Source organism: Mastacembelus armatus, chromosome 3 (assembly GCF_900324485.2).
Source record: "Mastacembelus armatus chromosome 3, fMasArm1.2, whole genome shotgun sequence".
NCBI lineage: Eukaryota > Metazoa > Chordata > Actinopteri > Synbranchiformes > Mastacembelidae > Mastacembelus > Mastacembelus armatus.
Window position 1 is genome coordinate 5,666,482 of NC_046635.1, and position 25,687 is coordinate 5,692,168.

At 38.7% G+C, this 25,687-nt stretch overlaps 1 protein-coding gene across 2 annotated transcripts; it reads left to right on the plus strand.

Annotated features, from left to right (window-relative positions):
- Positions 1-19,269: 19,269 nt before the first annotated feature.
- On the plus strand, positions 19,270-23,250 carry mnx2b (motor neuron and pancreas homeobox 2b). Of its 2 annotated transcripts, none has more exons than XM_026320254.1 (3): positions 19,270-19,991; positions 21,444-21,604; positions 22,834-23,250. In XM_026320254.1, the coding sequence occupies exons 1-3, from the start codon at positions 19,529-19,531 to the stop codon at positions 23,248-23,250; spliced, it is 1,041 nt and encodes a 346-aa protein (XP_026176039.1). In that variant the 5' UTR covers positions 19,270-19,528. The 2 variants fall into 2 exon arrangements, with proteins under 2 accessions (XP_026176039.1, XP_026176040.1); XM_026320255.1 differs by having other exon boundaries at positions 19,270-19,961.
- The last annotated feature ends 2,437 nt before the right edge of the window (positions 23,251-25,687 follow it).

Consider the following 25,687-nt stretch of genomic DNA (forward strand, 5'->3'; position numbering starts at 1 on the left):
GAATTTTTATGTGTTAACTGAGGTCTGAAGTAGTGAGGTTTAAGTAAAGTGATGTGATCTATTTATTTAAAGGTGGAGTTTTGTTTCGTCTTTATTATGCGGACATTAAATGAGAAATACTGTGCTTTTTTTTAATCAAATAAACTCAATCAGAATCACCTCCCATAGCACACAAACACAACATTTATATGACAGTACTGAGTACTGGTGACTGTTGCCTGTTGCCTGCATCTCTCTGTGTGCTTGTGCGTGTATTTGTGCACATATGCTTGAAAACAAATATCAAACTTCTCATGTAGCTGGATTTACAACCCTTATGTCCACTCCGATCAGTCAGATGTCACACTTCATTGCTCTCCCAATTACTTTCAAAAGTGATTTTTCCCTTTACAGGTACAACACATACATAAATAACCAGTCATAAAGTATACATAACCTACCACATATTTACAGTGCATATGCTCTTTTTCTACACAAACATTCTAAAGATTCATTACACTTCAATTAACAATCTCAGCTGATTTCTTCCTCAGGCCAGCCTAAAAACCCCAGACTCCCCTGGGACTGGGATCAGAATGGAGCTGTGTTTATGGGTTCAGCATATATCCACACACACACACACACTGTTCCTACCTTTTATATTCACTATCATCTGCCTGTGAGGGGCTGAAATGATGTCATACAACAGAAGCACAAGGTCAACTCAATGTTCGCCTACATTTTAGCACCAATTTCATGTGTTTTGCTTGTCATTCAGTTAAAGGGATGCACTGTGTGTGTGTGGTTCAATTGTAGCCCAACCCCAGTCTTGAAACACAAACACACTTTAGCTCTCACACCATAAACCATCTGCAGGTTTTATAGATTTGGCGATGAATCAATTAGTGAATTATTTAATTAGCAAAGCATTATGGGTCAGCGCAGAGCTGCTCCCACCCTGCAGTGTTCCTAGGTCTCTTTAAATCATTTTACACATATGTTTGCACCCCATGTAGGTGTGAGCATGTAGTCTTATCTGTGCAAAATGACCATACAAAAGTTTTCTAAATACAACGAATTCCGATATGATTCCACTGAGACCTTGTAAAGTCGCCTAGTAAAGTTTCTGTTGTTGCTTGCCAGAGGAGGGATCCTATTTCTTTAAAGCTTTATGTGTACAGACCGAGAACTTCTGCTGTCACTCAAGTCCAAATTAGCCTTGGCAGCAGCTGAAAGAGGGAGAAATATGGACATTACGTCTACCCTGTTGAGTGGATGAGTTATGACTTGTGTTCGTGATCGTGCCATTCTTTCCTTCCAGGAGCTTTCTTTGTGCTCATTAATTCATGGAAGTGTTTGGGTTAAAATGCATAATGACTTCATTAAGGGGTATTGGCGTAATCAGGAAAGGTATTGCCTTAATTACTGGCACAGGGCCAGACCTATCCGTTCTCTGTGAGCTCGGCAACCCACCATGTCCACAGAGCTCACTAATTTAATTAAGTGTACAAAATGCTACACCCTAACGTTGCCCTTGGGGGCAATTATGGCACTAGAGATTGAAAGATCTCCGCCGGGGGTATTTTACTTACTGGCAGGAGATTGCCTGTGTCAGTTAGCTGATTGCATTGATTATATTGATTTGTAACAGCTTTTCGGGTAATTTCATCTGCAAAGGTGAGAGCAACACGTTGGCCCAGAGACTTTTTATTTATTCTTTCTTTATTTAGACCCTGGACTCTTTTGCCAAGTGATTAGATGAAATGGAGCTCCACAATAAGTCTTTTAAAGTGGGAGTTTGGGAGGGAGGATCAATAGTTTTTATTTGGCTTATAAGGTCAGTACAGGTTGGATGTTACAAATTTTTTTAAAGGCATCACAGCTCAGCAAGGATTCCTTTGTTTCTGCTCTTAACCCTAAACTGAAAGTTATTGTACCTCATGTGTCCCTCTACCAGTATAAATACTGGTCCTGTTACCAGTATCACGTTTCTTAGGTTGTACTTTGAGGCAGTGTTTATTCACTTTGGCAAGAGATACATTACTTCAATAGAAAATATTTCTGATCTCACTTCCAATATTTTTAAATGAAGTTCATCATAACTGATATAGCTGTGTCGTTTCAAGTGTAACATTCAAGTGTAAAAGAAATAAAAAATAGTCACTTTTTGTTCTTCTCTGAATCAGCTCAATAAACTGTGGAATTATAGTTTGATTATGGCACTTTAACATATTGTTAGTTTTTAGCACTGGTCTACATCTTTATTAGCTACTATCTAAATGAAGACTGATGAGGATAAGAGGAAGGAGAATGATCCACGTTGTTGGGTAATAACAGAGTAGCCTAGATTCAGATTGACTGTGCAGAGCAGAAAGCTGACTTGTGAATCCATGAAATTGAATTTCTAGTGTACTTATGAACAACTGTATGTGTTTAGTGGACACACAACCCAATATTCAGGAAGGAACACATATTCTTAAAAATTCTTAATACACAGGAAGCATTTAGGAAAACATCTGAAAATCCAGTAAATAAAACTGGAGTAAACTGAGAATGACAGATTTGTAGCCTAACTATTTGATTTTGTATTTGTGGCATATATCTTTATACCAGTTGTGTTTACTTTATCTGCTGTTTTTCTTTTCTGAGAAGTGACTTTTGGAGTTACTGTAAAGAGACTTTTTGTTTGTCTGTTTTCTGGATTTGCACTGTTTTAAGAGTTGAGGTCTCTCGGCCATTGTAGAAATGCAACTGAAGCCAATTATAGAACGAAATGCGGCCCAGCATATTGGTTTTAATTACAGGCCTATAACCTTTACTAAGCTTGGCAAAGGCATGAGGAGGTTAATAGTGTGATGAGCAGTTCATCAGTGCTGATTAAGGGGAGGAGATGACGAGATAATCCAGAGGTGGTATCATCATTAATGATGACCAAAGAAGAGCAAATTAGCTGATTAAACAATTTCCCGCCCAGCCAATGTGAAGCAGGCAGAAAGGAGGGGGTTTATGAGTGATGGATGAGGAGGCGTGGAGGAGGTGTTTATGTCTCTTGCCAGTAGTGTTGTCACTGAATGAGTGAAGTGCCTTCATCAATTTGGAGCCATTACCATGTCAAAAGGAGAGGATGGTGTTTGAAGGAGGGGAGCAGATTGAGGGAGGAGAGACGCAGAAAGCCATCTGCATACTACAAGCTTATTCATTTACACACACACACACACACACACACACTCTCCTCCAGCCCCTCCCTCCAGGAAGGCCGGTTTACCGTAAGGCTGTTTAATTTTCCTGAAATAGGGCTGTGACAGCTGTGTCATTCTGATGAGAAGGTGTTCAGAAGAGTGGCAGCCTGTCACATCTCATCTATCTCAGCTCTGATACTGCTGAACCGCCTCCTCCTCCTTTGCCGTCTTCACCTCGTGTCTCTTCACTCCTCCTTCGAAGACATCAAACCTTTCCCTCAAATAATCACAGCAGTCTTTTAATGTAATCTGTGTGTGTGTGTGTGTTGTCTGTGAGTGTAGGGGAGGGGCTTCGGTTGATGTTGGAAAAGGACAAAAGTAATAACTGGGAGCTGTTTTTTATTTCACCTGCATTGATTGTTATAGGTCTCTTTATCATCTGACCCAGCTCAATTATGCCAATTGGATAGTGCTGTGACACTGTGAGATTATAGGCAGTGTAAAATGAAAGGCAGAGAGAAGGAATAAAGCGGGTGTGTGTGTGTGTACAAAATAGCATGTTGTTAGAATATGCAGTGCTTCGGATGTGATATTTCCTCTTTGCAGTGGGAAGGACAACAATTTCAATTTTAGTGATATCATTTCCACCTGTCAGTCATGTTAGGGTGCAATAAATGTGGAGCCATTACACAAATGAGATGTTGACGTGGCCCTGTATATGCATGCATGCAGACCCTCATGCTGATATCGCTTCAGTTTGATGTAATTAGATTTACAAATGCAGCAAATAACTAAATCCTTTCTGCCAGTACTTACAAGAATCACTTGCTTGTACATTCAGCGCATCCAGAAAAATGATTTTTGAAAATAACACACCAAACTTCGACCACATTGCATTTTCTTTTGAACTATAGTTTGTTGTAATTGAAATTAATTTATTCATTTAAGCCAGAAAGATTGCTTTTGAAACTATTCATGTTTGTATTTTGGTCTTACCTTCAAACACTACTACACTTTTGCATAATAATTAATAATAGCACATTTGCATTCACTTGAATTTGCAAAGAAGAAGCAAAAAACAATTGTTTTTCTAATTACACACATTTAGAAGAACACCTATTGAAAAAATCTCCAGAGGCCGTCCCTGAAGTAGATGTGTTTGCACAGGTGCGTTCACTGGACAGGAGCCAGGAGACATGAGCAGATGCAGCTTAAACCAAAGACAGAAGCTATAACCAACATTTTACAGTGACAATGTATCAAATGTTAATGTGACAGTGTGAAGGGGTCACTAGTGATAAAACTGCAGAAAATTATCACCTGAATTTGTCTACAGTTTTATAGTTTCAGCCCATTTTTTACTATCCATAATCTTTCTGTTTTGGTTCACTCTCATCACTCACACACAGCAGATTTTGGCCATGGCAGGCAGCTGTTTTCCAGAACTGTCTGGACACTCTCTGCTTAACACCAAGATACAATCAGAGACTTGCTGGTAGTGTTTACTTAACAATTATTGTCAGATTATTGACATCCATCCATCCATCCATTTTCTATACCCGCTTTTTCCTGAAAGCCAGGGTCACAGGGATCTGCTGGAGCCTATCCCAGCTCTCTCGCGGGTGACAGGCAGGGGTACACCCTGGACAGGAGATTATTGACATCTTTAGCCATTATTTGTCAGAAAGGCATCCATATCAAAAAAAAATCCTCATCTTTTTCTAATGTCAAACTTCAAGATGTCTTTTTATTAATACACTAACTAGGTGTTTGAATGTGCTTCTTAAATTTAAAAGCAATTAGATATTTGTTTTAGAGGCTTTTCATCTACCGGGTATATATATATATATATATATATATATATAAACATAATTTCACTTCATAACTTGATGCCTGAGACACTGGGAACAACATACAACGAAGAGAAATGTCTGCATTGTATTTAATACAGATATCAGGAATATTTGTATTAAAAGACTTGATGTTTGCCTTGGATATAGCTAGACATGTTAGAAATAAATTCACTAATTAGAAGGCTTTTATTCTCTACTTTTCCCTGTGTCGCTGTCATACATCAGTGATGTATGTGTAGAAACTGATATGCTGCATTTATCTGTGCTGTTTGTGATACTTAAACATTTTTGTGTTATTAATCTTTGTACTTTGTGTTAATGAACTGGCTGCAGTGCTTCATACATACATTCATAAGACCAAACTTAAATAGACTCAGAAAATTAACTTAATCATTAGTTTTAAAAACCTATATATATTTAAACAGTTGGATTTTCTCTAATATGTGCATGTTTTTGTACTTGTGCCTACATGCAGATTTGCAAGTTCATGTGTAACCCTCACAAATAGTGGACGGAGCCAATGTGACTACGCCTCAGCCTAAGACTGCATTAATGATGCCAGCCGCTTTGATGCTGTCAGCCAGACAGATTATCATGCTCCTAACCCTTCTGTGAACCAGCGTGCCACACAAAACTGAGCTGTACACCTTCATGCCAGTGCAAACACTTATTCATATAAATGCCACTTCATTTGCTGTCATTACTTAAGACGTGAAGGAAGGCCACATTTATTTTAAGTCATTATTAAGGTCATATGCTACTCATTCTGAAAACAGCCTGGATTAGATAAAGTCAACACCTCAGTGAAGGCATACATGGTTGAAAGGGGAAAAGCATCATCATCATATGTCAATTAGATCAACAGTCCTGGGAAAGCAAATACAGTTATTAGAACAAAAAATAAATAAAATAAAATAAATCAAAGTGGGAACAGCATTACCAAGCTGATCACAGTGGCCGTGTTTTTTAATGAATTTGTTTTTTCTGGCCACAGTTTACCACAAGAGACAAGTAGACTCTTAAAGCTCTAGTCAACTCTTTTTACCATTATACAGTCTTAATCGCTATCAGACTAGTTCAGCATAAATCTGTATGTATTTAGACATGTGCTATAAAGCATTATAATAAACAAGCCTAAAGTCATGCTACTGGCTCTGTGAGGCAGTGTGTGAGAACAGTCATACTAAATGCTAACATCAGACAGCTGGTATTGACAATGCTGATGATGTTTAGCAAATGTAATGTTTTACCTTTCACCATCTTAGTGTGCTAACATTAACATGCTAACATTTCAATTGGTTCACATGGCATTAGTTTGACTGTATTTTGTTATATACCAAACGCCTGGATACAATGACATTTCGACCTCATGATGACATTAGGCAAAAAGTCAGTATAGATCACCAAAGTTGTTGTAATGCATAATCACAGAGATATGAATGGCGGCACTGAATCTCATGGCACTATATGCAATAGTTGTGAAGAATTACAGTATAAGCTAAAAACAACTACTAGAGCTACAGGAAAAGTCAGAGGATCACACATTTTGTTAGGCTTCATCCTTTGTCTGCACAAAGTACCATGACAGTCAGTAGAACTTAACTGTGTGTGTTAACTAACCAATTGATGGGCCAAGTTTGCCATCTATACAGAAAGAACACTGACGCGATCATATGAATTGAATCGATATGTAAACATATGTGAATTTTTAATTTAACCAAATGAAGTGATGTTAAGCATTGACATATAAAGTCATACTGGAGCTCACAGCTGTTTCCATGTGTCACTTTGCTGAGCTGTGATGGGAGAAGCAGGGAGCAGGGGGAAGGCTTGGTTGGAAGGTCAGTGTCTCTCTTGCAGGAGGAGGGGATGCAGTATGTGTAGGTGGATTTAATTAGAGCGAGTGCCTGCATCCTCTGTGCAATATTACTTCTTGCTGTCAAGGGTTAACTGGCCCAATAAATGGGATCAGTCACACGTGTACATGCACACACACACACACCCACACACACATACACCTATGCTGTAGAGGGAATGAACAAGGTCTGTATGATGCTAACAAAATGAATGACAAAGATACTGAAATAGCATGTAACCTACACGCTTCTGATACAACTACTCTCACTGTGACATCAGATTTGCAAAAGGCCTTTTTGTGAAAAGGCTGGTTCTAAATTTCAAACTAGTCACCTTAGATTTAAGGTGATGTCCACCTATGAGTTCTCATAAACACCATTAGACCATCATTCATCCTTATACTAGATGTTATCAGGATAAATCCATTAAGTAACATCAGGTGTTACTTCTGTTTATTACCAAATACCTGCTAAACTAGTGACATTCCCATTATCCTCAGCTCTAACTACAATTTCCTGCTAATTAACAAATAGTAGTACCCTAACATGCTAAACTAAGACAGTAAATGTATATTTTTACACATGCTTAATATTAAAATATCAATATTTTAGTGCTGTTTTTGTAAGCAGGTTAGCAAGCTGATTTACCTTAAAACACTGATACAGCCTCAAGCAGCTGTTAGCATGACTGCAAACTCTCAAAGCAACACTATGTAGTTTTTCGATTAGACTAGTTTAAAATAATATCTCTAAAATTATTTCAGTGCTAGAACAAGTCTTAACCGGACCAGTACTACCCGCAGCCTGAGCGGGCTCACATCAGTACCATGTAACTTTTATGATCGGGTAGGATCACCCAGCCCCCCACCTGCTGCCAGCAGAAGAGTGCGATCTGCTTTACGGCATACGTCAAATGTTTTACCTGTAGCCTGGGTGGACTTAGCCAACAGTTCACTACAAGTCAAAACCAATGCCATGGCAGAGCCAGTAAAGGAACCAAAGAGGGTTTTGTCAGACGAAGTGAAGAAAAGAAAGCGAGTGTACGGACACGAATCAATATTGGACGGGCTTGGGTCCGTCAGCTTAGTCAGTAAATTCACCTGTATTGCGCTGCCCACAGGGAAGTTTATATAGCGACTGTATTTACGACACTGGTAACAGGTAACTGCGCTTCTAAACCAGATGAGGGAACCGTGAGCAAAAGTTACATATTGTTGCTTTAAGAGGTAAGAGCTTTATTTAACATTCCAGACAAAAACTATCAAATGTAAATCAAGTTAAATTCTTGAATACATTTTGAGGTTGTTTTTTTTTTTAATGATTTCCCCTTGGAGTTTGGACAGTCATTCAGTTTCAGTTGTGTGCTGACTGCAAGTCTTTGCCAGCCTGACCATTGCTCCTTCCAGTAGTAAAATTAGAAAACTGTCCTGTATCTGTCAAATTATAACCTCCAGATTGGTGTCATTTATAAGGTCACTTCCTGTGACTGTAACATTGAACACACCTCAGTGAAGGAAGCTATGTTGGGTGATAATGTCACCAGTGTGTTTTTTTTTCATAAATCTTCAGTCTTAATCAAAATGAAGGCCATGTCCATTAATAACTCAGTGTGGCTGGCCTGATGACAGAACACAATGCACCTAATGGAACAATTTATTTCCATAATGCAGAATTGTCAGGGCAAGCACACAGTCTCTGGAAGGGGGAGAAGGGGAAAAGGTATTGGAGAGGGAGCCAGAGAGGACAGTGATAAAGGACATTAATGGTGCATTCAGAGTTTTGAGTACATTATTGGGTGCTTGCACAATGTTTTTAATGATTGGATATATGGATAATGATTATATAGATAGGTGCAGACAAAATAAAAATAATATTTCTACTCATTAAGTCCTAAATCCAACCAGCATATGCAGACCTCTATGTGGCAGCCTTTCCCAAAGCACAACCTTAAACAATATTGCCGATCTTTGAGAGATATTTAACTTCAGCCATGGCTATGGGACATACACTGAATAATGATCATACGTTAGTGGACCTCTCTCAGGTGCAGTATGCAGGGGCAGAACACCTGTTGACGGTGAGAATATTTGGGACATATGCGTTTCTGCATTCATGCTTAGGGTTAGATTAGAAGATATTATGCTCTAGATCTGCAGTATTGGAGGAAATTATCCTATTAGCACCTACATCTCTAAAGCTGAATTTAAAGTTTTCATCTCTACATATCACAACTTTACATTTATACTTGTGGGAAGATTAATGTTCTGGTTAGAGTACAGAAAACATAGAAGAAGGTAGGAATCAGAAATTAGCAAGGAAAACTATTTATTTGTGAAAACAAGTCGCAAAACAAGTGGAATAGTCGACAAGTAATAAATCTATAAGTTTACATTTCCCCACTTCTCTCCTGTAGTTGCTCCACCTTCCACTGTCTCCAACCTCCCAACAGAAAGTTGGATCAACCAATTGGTGCACAGGACATGAAGCTCTGCACAGCCAATGGAGATTTATAAGGTGTGTGTGTGTGTGTGTGTGTGTGTGTGTGTGTGTGTGTGTGTGTGTGCGCCTGTGTGTGCCTGTGTGTGCGTGCATCCATCAGCTACCTATGCTTATCCATAAATCCCTTTTGCTGCATAGATACATTCAGATGCCTATGCACATTTGCCAACACGTCTTAATTAGCCTTAAAATTATATTCAACTATGTGTCAGCCTATTGTTTATTTCTCCAGCCCATAAAATTACAGACTCTCATAATGTTTTTTGACCACAGCAGTTTTCAGCGAAAAAAGGTCCCAAATGCCTAGAACACTACCTGCTTAGCACCAAACTGTGGTTAAATGGTGAATGGTGAACATTCAGGTTAGTAATCCTTAGCAGCAAAGATCTCTAACTCCTTTTTAATTAATCACTGGGACTTCCCCTAGTTTTGGGAACAGTTGCAAGGCACAGAAGTACTGAGCATATGGATAAATTATTGTCTGAAATTTTTGTTTGTGTATAAATTTAACAGACATTGTCTTAATGTTAAGTTAATTGCCCACTGGCTCTACCAAGCTTCTCACTATCAGAAAGAAAACAAATACATGTATAAATATATGCTGTCCATGGTTTGCCTGTGGCTTCTATACACTTAGCCAGTTTTCAGCATTGAATTTCATGGTTCTGGTCAGTGTTTTTATCATCTGTTATTTTCCTTTGGTCAATATGTCTGCTGTGACAAAGTCTGTGACTAAGTTGGCAGACGGGGCCTGCAGAAAATAGGAGAACCGTACAGTGTAGGGTGTAAGAAGAGAAAACAGCAGATGTTCTAATTAGAGACTGATGTTTTGTGTCGGGCACAGTATCAGACAGGGCAGGAGACAAATCACTTAGTGACTGCTTCATCATCTCAGCTTGTCAGAACCTCTGACAGAACAGCCAATTATGGAAATGGTAATTCTTCAGCTAGCTCATGCAGAGCCAGTCCCAGTATGGCACATTTCCTGAAACTTAACATGTCAGTGCACTGAGCAAATAGTATATCACAAACAGCACTGATCTCCTAAGGATATTTGAACAAAACCAAATGTCAATAAGCTATGTAAATATTGTACGTGTTGAATTTTCTTACCCAGGATTATTTTGGGTTATGGTAAGAGGATGACGAAAGATCTGCATAAACAATTTAATTTTAATAGCACTTTTCTAAACAAAAATTATAAAGTGCTGTACAACACAAAACACCAAAAGACTATCACAACCACAAATACAATAGCAGACTGAATTTAGTTACAATCACAAACATGAACAGTAGTGAAAGAGGATGATAAGCAGAAAGTGTGGATACAATTCTAAATACCAGAAGTCACACTTCATCTGTAAATGATCTGCAAAGAAACATAAATATTAATAATAAAACCTTTCAGATCTATTCTGAAACATACAGCCAACCAAAGTGAATACATGCAGTATATTCACACACTGTTTGACCGTCTAACAAGCATGTCTGCTGGGGCATACTGATGACCTTAGTTTGACCCCTCAGAGCCCTGCAGTAGAGAAGACCTTCTTTAAATGAAAACAGATTAAAATAGTTTGGTCTGTTGTGTAGAAACCCAAACCCTGATTGTGAAGGTTCAGCTACTTATTATTTAATATTTGCTTAACGTCTAACTTATTATTTTATAACTGTCATTTTGATTTAAACTTGTAAAAGCATTATATATCTTACTACATCTAGAACATTTGCTTCTCTGTACTGTTTGACTGTTTGGCTCCTGTAAAGCACATTTTTAATCCACACAGGATGGAGAATTTGACCACCTCTAGTTATTTGAGACTGACTGACTAAAAATGATTTAGGCTACCATAAAGATTGAGCATTTGTAGTTTTTTCAGGAGGAGGGGCAGCTTATTCAAACTAATTAGCACACTGACAGAGAAGGATGAGTTCCCTGACCTCTCTACCCTTGTAGCTGTAAATAGAACAAATAGAAAGAACAAAGAGTATAGAAAAGATGATTGCATGAGGCAGAGACAATTGTATTTAAACCATTTAACTTGGAAAAACTTTCATTGTCTCCTCAAGGTCAGTGGTGCAATATATTGTGCTGTGATGGCTAAAGAATTAAAATGGCCACAGCAGTGTTTGGTTTAAATGGAAAACTACTGGACACTATTACTTTGATATTGCGTCATTGTGTGATATGCAGAAAGTTACTGAATGCCAAAAAAGATCACTGCACAGATCTAATTTTATTTCATCGTTTCACCATCCAAATGCACTAAATATAAGCTGAATTGCATAGATTGATCTGCCTGTTGGTACTCACTAAGGATATTTTGTCTGGTGTGTCACTTCATCTGACAGACCATAGTTTGTCACACCTCTGATGATGTTTTGATCAATTGAGAGCCATTAAAATACACCACAATGCTGTGATTTACGTCTGCCACAATTTCATAAATTGACAAATCTTACCAGTGTTCCATTAGTCTATTGACAAAGTTAAGTGACTGCTCAATTCATTTCAATTTTTGGAATATTGACTGCGTCCTAACAGAAATTACCTGATGGAAGGTGGCACTACTACAAAGATTCATTGGCTTAAAAGATTAGTCTACACATGATTGAATTTGTTTTCTAATCTGTATGATCCATCACACACAGCTCACAACAACTTCTCAAAGTAACAAAAAGATCTAAATTTAATTTTGTTAAAAAGCACTTCCTCCTCTTCTCTTGCTGGCTCCGTCTTTGTGAGCATGTGGAGTGTCTTTGTTGTGTGTGATTAGATCTAAACTAAATATGTGGTCATAGTGATAACTAAAATTGACTGCATTATGATGATGAGCTAATTATCCCAGCAATGACAATGTGGCAGTGTATGTACTGATTTGAAAGCAGCTACCAGCACTGTCAACTGCAGTATATGTATACTTCATTGTTTTTGTAATTAGACTAGACCATTCAAGACTAAAGCTGCCAGCTGAGAAAAGAGCCAAGTTTTTAAGTGTGCAGCCCAAAATCTGAAATTGCATAGATGATCATTTTGTGCATGTTGTTTTGTGCTATACATCCCTCAACCTTGGTGCTGTTTAATTAGCAGGTATTGAGTTACAAGAAAAAAAAAAACATGTTGGGCAATTTAGACATGATACTGTAGGAAAAATTAAGGAATCAAGTTATTACAAGGAAGATTAATGTATGTGCCAAATGTCATGAAAATCGTTTTAATAGGACCAAAGTGATTTGGTAAATAAAGTAATTTTCTCAATTTTTAAAAGCAGAAGTTAAGTTCAAATGCAGGTAATACTAAATAATAAAATGCTAAGAAAGGGCTTGCTACATACTGAGAAACAATGTCAACCAACTTAAATATTTGGGTATTTTCTTTATTTGTTGTGTTTTTTTTATTTATTTAAAAACAAATCAGTTTTGTTTCACTGCTCTCACTACCTTTCACTGCTCATCTGTCCTTCTCCCCTTGGTAGTCTTTGGTTAGTGTTACCAGTTAAATTAGGCAGTACAAAGAAAGCATGGCACAGGAAACGCTATCATGAGCAATAATCCTCATCCCTAAAGTAGCAATTAGATGAAGATTCAAATGTAATTTTAGACAGCAAAGCTTGGCTCGCATTGCCCTGAAAGACACTTTATTTCTAACACTATACAGCTGAAACTGAGTTGAACTGCTGAAGAGAGGACAAGAGAGAGAGCAGGAAACCTGCGGAGATCTTCAAAGCACATGATGGCTCTGAATATCCTCATAAGTGGCCAGATAATGCATGGTGGAGAGGCACAATGAGATAGCAGAGTGAAAGTAATGATGTCTTCTTGTGGCTGATAAGGTATATTTATCTCCTATCTCCCATGTCTAAGCACAATGGGTCCCTTGTATGGATGATAATAAAACACAGGGCTGTTAGATGGAAGGACCCATTAAATGGTCATAAAACTCACACTGGACTGGGGCATGTTGAAAGGAAGCTTTTGTTTCCAGTGTGGAAAAAACAAACAGGTGAGCTGAGAGATTCAGATTGGTGAATTACAAGGTTGGAATTCCCCAATTTAGATGTTACACAGACCCTGAACAAATATTTCAAACAAATGAGAAACTATTCTAGGGAGAAGTCAACATTCCTCCTGTTCTTGATACGTCTGTAACATATCTCAGAGTATAGGATTCACGTTCGTATTAAATGTTTTAATGAATAAACATCTCAGGTAGCCATCTAAGTCTGCTGTTTTCTGTAGACCACAGATAGCTGCATAAGGTTTAGGAATTTGTTCAACAACTAATGTGTAGTTTGTTAACAATGACATAGAAGGATTTGTTTCTGCCTTGTTACTAATCATTGTTGAAAAATAAGAGCAATAGGCTTAATTATCTACTTTTGTAGTGTTACAGTAGCCTATATATTTTGACTAGTTTGTTCAAAATCAAAGTAGGACACAAACAAATTGTACCTCCTGTAAAATTAAATGAACCAATTTTATTAGTGTTAATATTGGATATTATTTGGATGAAACTCCAGTGATGCTTGCTTTACAACTATGTTTCCAGGAGTTTGTCTATATATCTGGAAGATATGGTGCTGTAGCTTCAGAAATCCCTTGTATCTCTGAGTCAGAATTATAACACAAGGCTGTTGTGAATCATTTGCCCCCCTTTTAGCTGTTTGTAATTATGACTTTAACAATGTGGAATTTATACTGTGTGAGTCTGGTTGGTGTTGGGCCGAGCATGTCCACCTACCCAGATTTACTAGAAACAAACTCTGTTGCTCCTGTTGATGTATTCATAAGGGGCATTAACTCTCACAAGAGTTCATCTTGGGCAAATGACATGACTTTCAGGCTTGGCATACAGCTGTATTTCCTCTCCACAGCAGCTCGTGAAAGTCCTGATATTTATCTGATGGGAGAGAGAGGAGTGGGAAGGAGCCAAAGTAGCAAAGACACACAAAAGGAGACTCACATCCAGTGCGCTAGATGTCATATGGCAAAACTCAATATTGGTTAATAAATGATGGGGACAGGGTACAGAGACTAAGAAGAGAAGTAAAACTCTAATAAATTACCTTTATCTCTTTAATGAGACAACATTAATTTTGGTCTCAAGGTCTGGCAGAAAGCAAGCTGATTTATTGCCTGCCTTTAACACTGTGGGAATTAGTCTAATTACCAGGAGTAGGGAGAGCTAATTTTCACTTCACAGAAAGCCCATTGTGCACCGAATCATTCATCACGGCCACCGTCTGGATGTTATTCTCCAGGTCTGGTGGGAAAACTAGTATTTGTCAACAGCATATCTGAAAGCTACATGTATCACAACCAGCTTAGAGGAAGAGCAGATATAGATATGTGCACCTGTAGCAGGTCTGAGAGTACTTTGTGTTGTAAAGAAAGTAAGGACTACATTTACCATGAGGGTCTGTGAGTATTCATAGCTATAGAATTCACAGAGTTGCTCTTACAAAAATGCTTCCTCCCAGGAGAAAACTGGCCACATCCTTGTGCAATCCCACTAAAATATGAAATGATTCAAAATGACTTAATGCCACTCTATCAGACAGGTTACATAGAAAATATGGAACCCAGAATATAATCTGCAGGAAAAGTGATTATGCTGGTGATTCCCAATTAAGACTAACTGCACATCTGAATAACAAAGTTCTAAAATAACCCTTGAGCACCACAGCATTGTCCTATGAATAAATATAAAATAAAGAAGTAATAAAGAAATGTGTAGCTCTGACTTCACACATTTTTCAGTAACATTGTAAATTTTGAAAAAATCATCAAATATAAACAGAGCAAAGGAAATGCATATAAAGGTCTTTCTCTAAATCACATTTCAAAAGCATGTACAATGTCCTCATTCATACCATAATATAACAACATCACAGTACTTTACACACAGACTGCATCAAAGCCAGTTGAATTGGGATGAATCGATGTATCATTTATGGTCTGTTGACATATTGTTATTTGATCAGTTATATCAAAAAATCAGTCCAAGCTTTATTCAGATCCCACAGATTATTTAGTCTCACCCATTAACACCTCGAAGGCTCTTATCAATAGATTAAGTAAACCAGTGGGAATCACTGATCCAATGGGAGACAATAATTTGCTGACCAGGCGGGCACACAGAGAGCTCAAGAACACACCCAGATTAGTTTTAAGACAGGTCAGCATGTGTCAGGGCTGTGGTAATGATTGAAAAATATACCTGTAATTGCTGATAAGCTCTTTAATGCTTCCATAAACTCCTATTCACTGCTGAGTTGACTTGTAACTTGTCGATAAACTCTGGCTTTGTAGTTTAACGTCAAGGGCCAGCGGCGTCTTTGAACCAATTGTCGTCTCATGGTCTGAGTGGTGTGGACTGCATTTAGGGAGTTCTGTCAAGTGTTCAAAAGGGCATGTGCATATGAGGACATATGTGACAGAGAAAAGGCGGTTTTGGCCTAGGTTTAGGTTGGCCTTTGACTAAAATGAAACTAACCTTTAAACTAGGTTTCTATCTGCAGTTGGTCCCTCTGATGAGCTGTGTTTTGTTGCTGTTGTTGTTTCTGCGTCAGTTGTGAGCCTCACGCATGCTGCTGAATAGTCTATCAGCATCACAGTAAATCATATCAGCCCCACCATACTGCACTGTGGCTCACCCTGACCTCTGAAAGGTTTCCTCCTAATGGATCAATATAGCATCTCATTACTATCTCTGCTATTTATAATTGTGAAGCAAAAGGAAAAAACCCCAGCAGAACTGGGTTAAACCAGTTGACTAGTTAATAAGCTGATGTTACAATAGTTAAGTGTGGGAACATATTATTTTATCTGGTCATGAACCATTCTGCTCAAATCAGAATCTTGACAGAATGATGATAAAAAGTGAAAAGTTATGGCACTCCACCCAGTCTGGACTAAAGTGGTTCACAAACTGAAGATCCAGATCACTAAATGCATGTCAGATGTCTTTGTAATATCAAACAACAAATCCTGAGTCATGTGTCTTCAGTGTGTCATTTGGTATTTTAAAGGAAAAGTTTTAACAATTTCGCAGGTTAGATGTTGGAAATAGGTTGCATTTTATTAGCAAACTCACTAGGAAGCTCATTGCACTTTTACTTCACAGGAAGCTGTGAAAAACATGAGCTTAGCTTGTGCTGTAAGTGACAGCGTTGTTTTAAGGGCATGGCAAGTCAGAATTTCCAGCCAGAGAAACCACACAGCTGGCACAGGGCCCTAATATGATTTCCATACCTTAATTACTTTGTTTTGCTTAAGTTGTACATTTTCCTAAATAAAGCTGGGCTTAATCAAATTAACTCATAGAGGTCCTACAATATTTTTAATCAGGTGAAATCAGCATCTCTATAACTTTTATTTAATTTTGTTACTTACTTAATAACATTTTTCTTGCTTGTTTTATCATTCTGAATTATTTAACCTGGCATGTTATCCTCTGATCCAGCCTCACAATGTTTTGTTGTTTGTCTGACGCATGGCTGGATTAACTTCCTGAGGGGCCCCAGAGCAATAAATTTGACCCCCCACTACACATGACAGTTTCCTTTTTTCTTGAGGCAACAGAAACCAACAAGTAGGCTATCTGAATTTATTTATCACTGACAGAAAACTGACAACTGACTGACAGAAGTTAGACTGGAGGTGAGCATGTAGGGGACTTTGGGGGCTCCTGTCTGCTTTTGTGGTTCAGCTCTGGTCTGATGCAGACCTAAATAACCTTTTCAAATATTCCAGAATATTTTAGGATATTCTGGGTCATCCTTCTGTATAAATTATTTAAAATGACTAATCGTGGACGAGTCAGGCCTACTGGCACACACAGGTGACAGCAGTGCAGTGCAGATCATATGTTTCCAGCTGTGAGAGGAAAAAGGCACATTTTCAGTCACTGATTCAGTTTCATTTGTGCGGGCCTGGCTATTGAAATTACTTTAAAATCCTAAAAGCAATGAAATAAGGCATTGGCGGGAGGAGAGGTTGAGGGAAACAGGTAGAAATCCGCGCTGATTTCCCTGGAGCAAATTACCTCTATATCAGCGCCGGAGACAGACGGTAATCTGCCTGATGGAGAGCTGAGGGTGAGAGACGTCGAGCCACAGTAGTGATGGAGACAGGGAGGGAAAGAGGTGGGCGGACCTGAAAGGCCGCTCCAATTTTCTGGAGGTCAACTAAACGCGCGCTCCCGCACATGCTCTCGTCGTGTCTCCAGAAGATCCCCCCATGTAGCTTTTTATTGATATCAGCAGAAAGGATTTCATTTCCCTGAGATACACGGTTTAGAGGTTTTTGGATGGAAGCTTGAGCTGAGGTTTAGATTAGACAGTGACACTGTGACATGTAAAGCGCAGACGTCTGCACTGGCTGTTTGTTATTGAAGGTGTTCGGCCACAGATGAAGTGATGGAGAACACGCGTGTGAATGTCCAGCTCGGTCTCTCCGGGCAGTACAGGTTTATTTCTAGGATGAGGAATCAATCGCAAAGCCGCAACTAATGAACATTTTCATTTATAATCACTTTGATTCGTTTGTCCCTAAACTATCAGTCCATGATAAGTTAGCAGAGATAATCATTGAATGTTTTGCATTAAAGAAATAACTCAGATCAGTTGTCAGAATTGTTGTGGATTCATTTTCAATCTGTAGTTTCAACTTTGCCGTCTAATGCTCATCTGATGGCGTCACATTAGACCTGTGTCTCCAGTATTTTAGACTAGGCCAACAGATAACTGATGAAGCCAATGATGTAAATAAAACAATCACTATTTAGGCCTACCCACCATAACACTCAGACCTTACTGGTTTATAATACAAATATCCAGGTATAACTAACAATAGACGTTTAGACGTTTTTTAAGGGTTTATCGAGTATTTTCAGCTTTATTTCACATGTCGAGCTTCGGTATTGGCCCTTCATTTATTTGTGTCGTTCACATGAAGCCTCAGCATAAAACGCCAACTATCATTGTCTTAATTCAGATTGTAACAAATTGTCTGCGGCACAGTTCCTCTATGTGTTCAGACTGTATTATACTGTAGTCTGTTGTTTTTACAATGTTGTCAGTGAAATACCAGGTGGTTGGACCAACAGTAGCTGAATTCAGCTGCCAGGTTTGATGCAGCATGTTGGAAAGTATAAGTCAGACTCTGCTTCCAATGATTCCCCTCCGCTTTTTCAGCTCTTCAGACTGTTTTAGTTCGCAGTAAGCGGAAGGACGAATTAACTTATAGCCTCTTCTGCCAAGTCATTACACTTTTATACGGTTTGTGTGCAATTCCCGATCGTAAACTTTAATGGCATTGGTATGGCCTTAGTACGAGAATGAAGCAAGCCATTAATATTAATGATTTAAATACTGGAGTGGATACAATGTTTTTTTCCTTATCTTCACCAGTCAGAGGGACCCAATAACATTAGGACTGATGAAAACAGCCAGTGTTTGGCGCTAAGGTGTGGAGGATGTTTGCAGCACTAATAATTAGTTTGGACAATCAAAGCGGTGCATATAATTCTTTGTTTATGGCAAGGTAGCTGCAATCTGTGGTGAGTATGCGGAGCTGGCAGTAAGATAGATACTGAAAGTACAATTGCCTAATCTTCTAATGTACCTCCGCGCTTTGATGCAGTTGAAGGTGTTTGCAGGCGGGACAAGGGTTGGACATTACCTCACTCTGAATGCTTTCTGGGGGGGAGAAACGAGCGAGTAATTAGCTGATTAGAGGCCCGTCAGAGTAGCTCAGTCTTCAGCCAATCCCAGCTCACGGCGGCCTGCAGGGGTGGAGGACAGCTGATGGGTGAGACACGTTGCCTACCTCTGGGCTGTTTCTGAAGTCAGTATTAAGTAGCAGAAGTCTGCAATGTTGCAGAGTGACGTGTAGGTGCGACTCAGCTAAACAGGCTTAGGGGCGCACACGCGAACTTCATTCATTTAAAGTTTGGTTTCTGTGAACACTGGTGGTTGCGGGATAATTATGCTGCCTCTTTGAAAGACATACAGCCTGTGCTGATCCGGCCTGAACCTTATGAGTGCGATTGGTTGAGGCTCCGCTGTCTACCTCGCTGACGCACGGCACAGGTGCGCCCTCGCCAAGCTTGACACATTTATTTCTGTAAGACTCTTCGGTTCTCCTGAGTGAGGTCGTTATGGAAAAATCGAAAAACTTCAGAATTGACGCCCTGCTCGCTGATGAGACTAATCGGGGGAACCGAGATCTCTCCCCCGGGCTGAGCAGCGACAGCCCCGCGGGCAGCCCGGTCTCTTGTCGCCGTGCGGAAACCCCGCCCCCGCGGGCCGCACAACTTCAGACCGGAATAATCCCCAAACCGGGTGTTCTAAATCTCCCGCATCCAGGACTCTCCTCGCTGCCCCAGGGAGCAATTCCTGGCATGTATCCTGCACCCATGTATCCATTATCGGCGTTGGGTGGGCAGCACCCCGCGTTTGCATACACCAGTTTCACACAACTAACACAGACCTACCCAGAGCACCTGAAAGCGGCGGCCATAGCGGGGTCACTGCCCCTGGAGCACTGGATCCGCGCTGGGATGATGATGCCACGACTGCCAGATTACACCTGTAAGTATGGTCCAATGCGATTATTTCAGAGTTCAATTCAAGGGGCGATTAAACTGGAAGAATTAACAAATAAAAGACAAATAAATCAGTGTCACTTGTTAAACCGTTTTCCATTATCGGTTTTTACAAGAAGAAAGCGGTTTAAACCAAACTATTTGACATCTGAAGGACCGTAGAGCTGAGGTGTTGTGAAATAAATGGCCAAACACTGATTATTATTGTTGTTATTACTATTATTATTAGTAGTAGTAGTAGGAGTAGTAGTAGTAGTTCTTTTAAATGCTTGTTGTGTTTTACAAACCATGGTCCTGAGTGATCACAAACTGCAGAGACGAGATGCGTGTTAGTAAATGCGCCGTCCCAGTATTGTTATTATTATTATATAGAAATAATATATATCGACATATGTTCCGTTTGTATTATGTTTATTACTAGGGTCATTGTTTCTTGTTATTATTGATAATGTTCTATGATTATAGTCTACTACTAATAAAATAGACCTATGTTTTTTTTTTCCTATTTTTTTTTTTTTTTCTTGTTTTCATTTTCAGGTCTATCAAAGCTGTGACAGTGGTTTGTTTTTTAGCCAATTACTGGTTAGCACGTTTCATACTGATGCTTGATGCGTCAGAATTTTTCTAGAAAACGTTTGGTATCACGGTGGCGTAGTCTCAAAACAGACAGAAATAGCTTGATTTCCTAATTCAAAGCACCTTGTATTAAATTAGTTTTACAGCATAATTATAATTTACAGCCTATTTTTGAAAGCGACACTTCAAAGTCACTTTAAAATTGTATTCAAGGCACTAACCAGGGGTTTTTGTTTATTTAGTGTTAGTCACATTCTCCTGTTCAATACATTGGCCTGGGTTTAATGCGTATCTCTGTGTCATATTTTCATTTTGGCTCATTTATTTCTCTATAAACGCCAACCCGATGAAAATTGTCATTGTGTGACTATGAAACTATAAACAAAACACCTAAAACGTTCTGTAGTTCATCAATAAAATCCCAAAAGCCTTCATTGAATTTTCATTAAGTTAATGGCATGCCTGTGTTTTTATGGCCCCTGCGCCCGCTTCTGCCGTGTCCCCTCGTCAACAATAAACTGCAGGAAAGCTATTATAGTTAATGATGGCCAGAGAGTGTGGGCATATGTGTGCATGTTCCCACCCACAAAATATACTGAATGTACTATGTCCTTGGTATTATATATTAAAAGTGTCCAGTCAAATGTTTCAGCTTATATAAGACTTTTTTTTTCTTCAAAGGCCAAATGTTTCAAAATCAGTTTTAGCTGAATTATCAGATAGGAATATTAGGACATTGTGTGTTAAATATAAAAAGAGAACTAAAAAACAATGAATTAACAAAGGTCTTTATTACATAAGTTGTCATAAAACTGTAAATGTAAACTATAAATGTAACCCATACATTTTCATGACACTACAGCCACTGATAACTTTGCTCTTCATCCTCCAGCGGGCCCTCAGACCGGTCTGTTGGGGAAGTGCCGAAGGCCCCGCACTGCCTTCACCAGCCAGCAGCTCCTGGAGCTGGAGAACCAGTTCAAACTCAACAAGTACCTGTCCAGACCTAAAAGATTTGAAGTGGCCACCTCACTCATGCTGACTGAAACACAGGTAAGTTTACAGAACATGAGGCAATGTTCTTATTCAGTTTTCTTCCCTGCTTCACTGCAGCTACATGCCAGGCACAGCACACTCCAGTAAGAAATTTGTATGCAAAATTTTTGGACACCTGTAGTAAAAGGCTTCACTTATTTAGTTTTTTCTTTAATCAGGAATGCCTAACTGAATTCAAACATCATTAAAGAGTCATGGTTGAGCTGTGCAGTTATGCCAGTGAGTTCCTGAAAACCAACATAAGATCCATAACAAAGAATAAAATTAAATAAACACAAATGTGATAATAAAATCACAAATAACATGTTAAACATTTCATCCTAAAATCAAAAATAAATGGCACCTCTAAACAAACCATGGTCTGTAACTAAGACAAGGCCATTCTAATCCATTAATGTGTTGTGACTAACACTTAAATTAAAACACACCTTAATTCTGGGAAACTGCAACTTGCAGAAGTGTAATTTTGCATATGGTTTATCAAAGAGCACTGTGCAACAAACACAAGATTTTAGTCTCCACTCTGTCATTTCATTACTGTTTCAAGTGTCTATATCCTAAGAAATTATGAACAGAGTCTTATGCATACACTCTTGTTCTGCTGTTATATCTATGTCCTATGTCTTATTTCTAGTTGCCTAGTGTTTAGGATTTATAAGTACGTATATTTGATTATAAATAATGATAGTCTTACAAAAAATGAATCCACTTTATTGTTATAAAATTGTATAAAACTATGTTTTTATCTCTACATGTTGCAAGTAGATGCCGTATATGACTATTAAAATAGATATGTGAATTATAAATTATTTTTGCGTTGTGCCAGAGATTCGGCAGTTTCATGGTTTGTGTGTTCATGGCTCAAGAACACACATTCTTAGTGCTTTAGTGTCAATGGGAAAAGAAAAGTGAAGCTCTGGGGATTTTTTTAGGTTCACATCAAGGTTATAGTGAATCACTTTTTTTCACCTTTAGGATGTCATTGGGAACACTGAGGGGATAAAGGCTAGACACCAAAAAAGAATTTTAGAAACCACAGAGAGAAATTATATAAAATAATACATCTAACAGTACTGGGAGTTTTCATAATAGCATCTGTTTTAGAGCTGCCAATCATAAATGTATCAAAACATGAATTTACACTTGTTCAGAAAACCTCTGGAATATATTTCCTAAATGTTATCATATCTTGAATACAGTTTCTTGGATCTGTAATCTTTCTGCAGGTCAAGATCTGGTTTCAGAATCGGAGGATGAAGTGGAAGCGCAGTCGGAAGGCGAAAGAGCAGGCCACTAGCTCAGCCCAGTCTGAGACAGAGCGACTACGCAGTGCAGGAAAAACAGCCAGTGACAAGTCTGATGAGAGTAGACAAGCTACGAATCCAGACGACAGAGGGATAGATCTTGACTTGGAGGATGGAGAAGAGGAAGATGAGGAGGAGGAGGAGGAGGAGGAGGAAGAAGAGGAAGCCCGTCATGGTTTTCCTATTTCTATAGCTAATGGTGTTGGGATGTCACGATCCACGGACTTCTTGCAGCATGGCACCACTGTAGGCTACAATCCCCACAGCCCTTTCTCTGATGATGAGCTGGAGGGGGTGCAAGTGGGAGGAGGTGACAGGAAGATTGGGGCAGGACTGTGAGAAGACAAAAAACCACTGGTTTGGTTTCCTGAGTGTTACAGAGACATTGACTGTATTTGTTTCCGAGCCTAAAGATCTTTGTCTGGGTTGCTCTGTGAATGTGTACATGTGTTCCAATTAGGCATTTGTTGGAATCACTAATTGTTCACACAGATACCAGACACACAAGGATTGTTCTGTATAAACCATCTGTATAAAAATCATCTGTAAATACTCTACATTTTGTAGCATGCTGAAAAAAATGTATGTGTTGTCATGCATCTGCCATTCACCTTCACTGTCCATCTGCCAACAGCTGCAGCGTCACACAGTGAGCACACATGGCTACACAAATGGAGGATGTGAAATAAGATGGTAAGTGAACTGTTGTATTTTCAGCTTGTTTGAGAACGTACAGTTCACGCAACCTCCACTGTCACAAGGACAAAAAGTTAATCAAGCTGTGTGGTGTTGTACAAGCTTCAAAACATGCACAAACAAGTTGCAGAATATCTCGTGGATTACATTAACTTTTGTACATTTTATGTGATTTTTCTTTTTGTTCTTGATATTCCTTCTTGTCATCTATATGTAAATTAATTTAATTTATTTGAATGATTGCAAAGATGAATCATACATGTATTTGACTGAAATTTGTTTGTGGTGTAAGCCTAACTGTGAAATAAAAATTACAGCAGTAAAGAAACAAAAAGAGAAAATATTTAAATTTAGATCAGTGTTCCTGGTATGCCCCATGAAATACCAATGTTAATGCTATTTTTTTTTAATGTGATGAAAAAATACACCGTTTAAGTACACATACCCACAACAAATGCATTGTGCACTAAATGCTACCGCCAGCATGCCAACATCCTCAAAATGACAGTGCTAACATGTTGATGTTTTTACAGGTATGATGTTCACCGCTAATATGTGCTAATAGCTAATATATATATATGTATGTATGTATATATATATATATATATATATATATAAGAGAAGACATTTTGTCATGATGGTGGTGCTAGAAGAAAAGTCTGGATCACCATTCACCAAAGATTACAAGGATTGATTTTTGACAAAGGAACCATCAAATAGCTGTTGACAAATTTCACTCAGAACCACAAATCTCAAATTTACAGTGACACTAAAGGAAAAATCAGACATCACTGGGATTAGTCCTCTAGCCAACACCAATCACATGGCAATCCATCCTAAGGTTGTTTGGACTAAAGCAGTGGATAGAGCAGCTGGCAGACCCTCAGCCCCCACTGCCTCTAATTCTCAGTTTACAGTTTAAATTTATTACAAAGGCTCTCAGATATTAATTATTTGGTGGGGTTTACTGATAGCCAAATAATTAAGTTAATGAAGAGGAAGTAAAGCAATCAAAAACATGATGGTGATGTCACATAGGCCTACTTTAATTTCCAAGAGCAACAGCATGAGGAGTGTGTGTGTGTAAATTTGGCAGGGCATTTTATTGGCCATCCCATGTAAGGGCTGTGATTCAAGTGCAGACTGGAGGACATGGAGTGTGGTATCATTTAGCTCCCTTTCAGACCATAGACACATATTTATCTAGCGATTAAATGTAGTCTCAACCAGCATGGGCAGACGCTGCCTCCTCTTGAGGAAAAAAACAGAAACAGGGATGTAATGTCTTTGGAAGGGGCAAACGTTAAAAGAAGTGTATAAAACAACTAACTAATAACTCCTTAAAACTAGAATTTCACAGATGGTCCCCCCAGTCCAGGGACACAGGATGGACTACCTGTTTTAGTTAATATTCTACTTGAGCTAAATAAATTTGTAGCAAATGTAGGATTATTAAAATTATGTACAGATAAATTAAATGGGGTAAACTCAGGGCCTTTGGGGCTTCAGGGGCATTTGCAGCTTTAGATAAACTAACAGAGAAATGAAGAAGTCATGATGAAAAACATTCAGGAGCAACTTTGTTTGCAAAAGATGCAGCTGTTTATATTAGATTAGCTTTAACCAACCAACCAACCAACCAAGTTAAGGCCTTTCAATAATGGATAATGAATCTAATGCTTCTAACCCAGGCAGCAGCATCAAACAACTTGTTCACTTCACCAAAGTAATGCCACCGGTTACATGTTTAACTTGAAGGACTTATAAGGAGTTTTCATTGACCCTTTTAGACTTGATTTAATAGCAGAGACCAGAATACCTAACACACGTGCAGAGTGAACCACTAATAAACTGCAGCTTTTAATTTGGCTGATGAAAAATCATGTGAATCAATAGGAGCTCATTTAGTTGTGTGACTTGTCAGCTGAATGACAAATGCCATTTGGCCTGTTTTATGACACAGGCCCCTCTGACACAGTACAAAAATCATAGCTAATTGATAAGCCAGCAGAACAATATATGGAGGTCATTGATTTGGTTTCTCTTCTAATTTAGTCTGAATACACCAGCCTTGTTGATT

Bases quoted from the DNA above. Each gene is read 5' to 3' on its own strand.
- mnx2b (XM_026320254.1), top strand. From the start codon at position 19,529: ATGGAAAAATCGAAAAACTTCAGAATTGACGCCCTGCTCGCTGATGAG. The intron at 19,992-21,443 runs GTTCAATTCAAG...TTCATCCTCCAG, and splicing joins TCCAATGCGATTATTTCAGA to CGGGCCCTCAGACCGGTCTG. The intron at 21,605-22,833 runs GTAAGTTTACAG...ATCTTTCTGCAG, and splicing joins TCATGCTGACTGAAACACAG to GTCAAGATCTGGTTTCAGAA.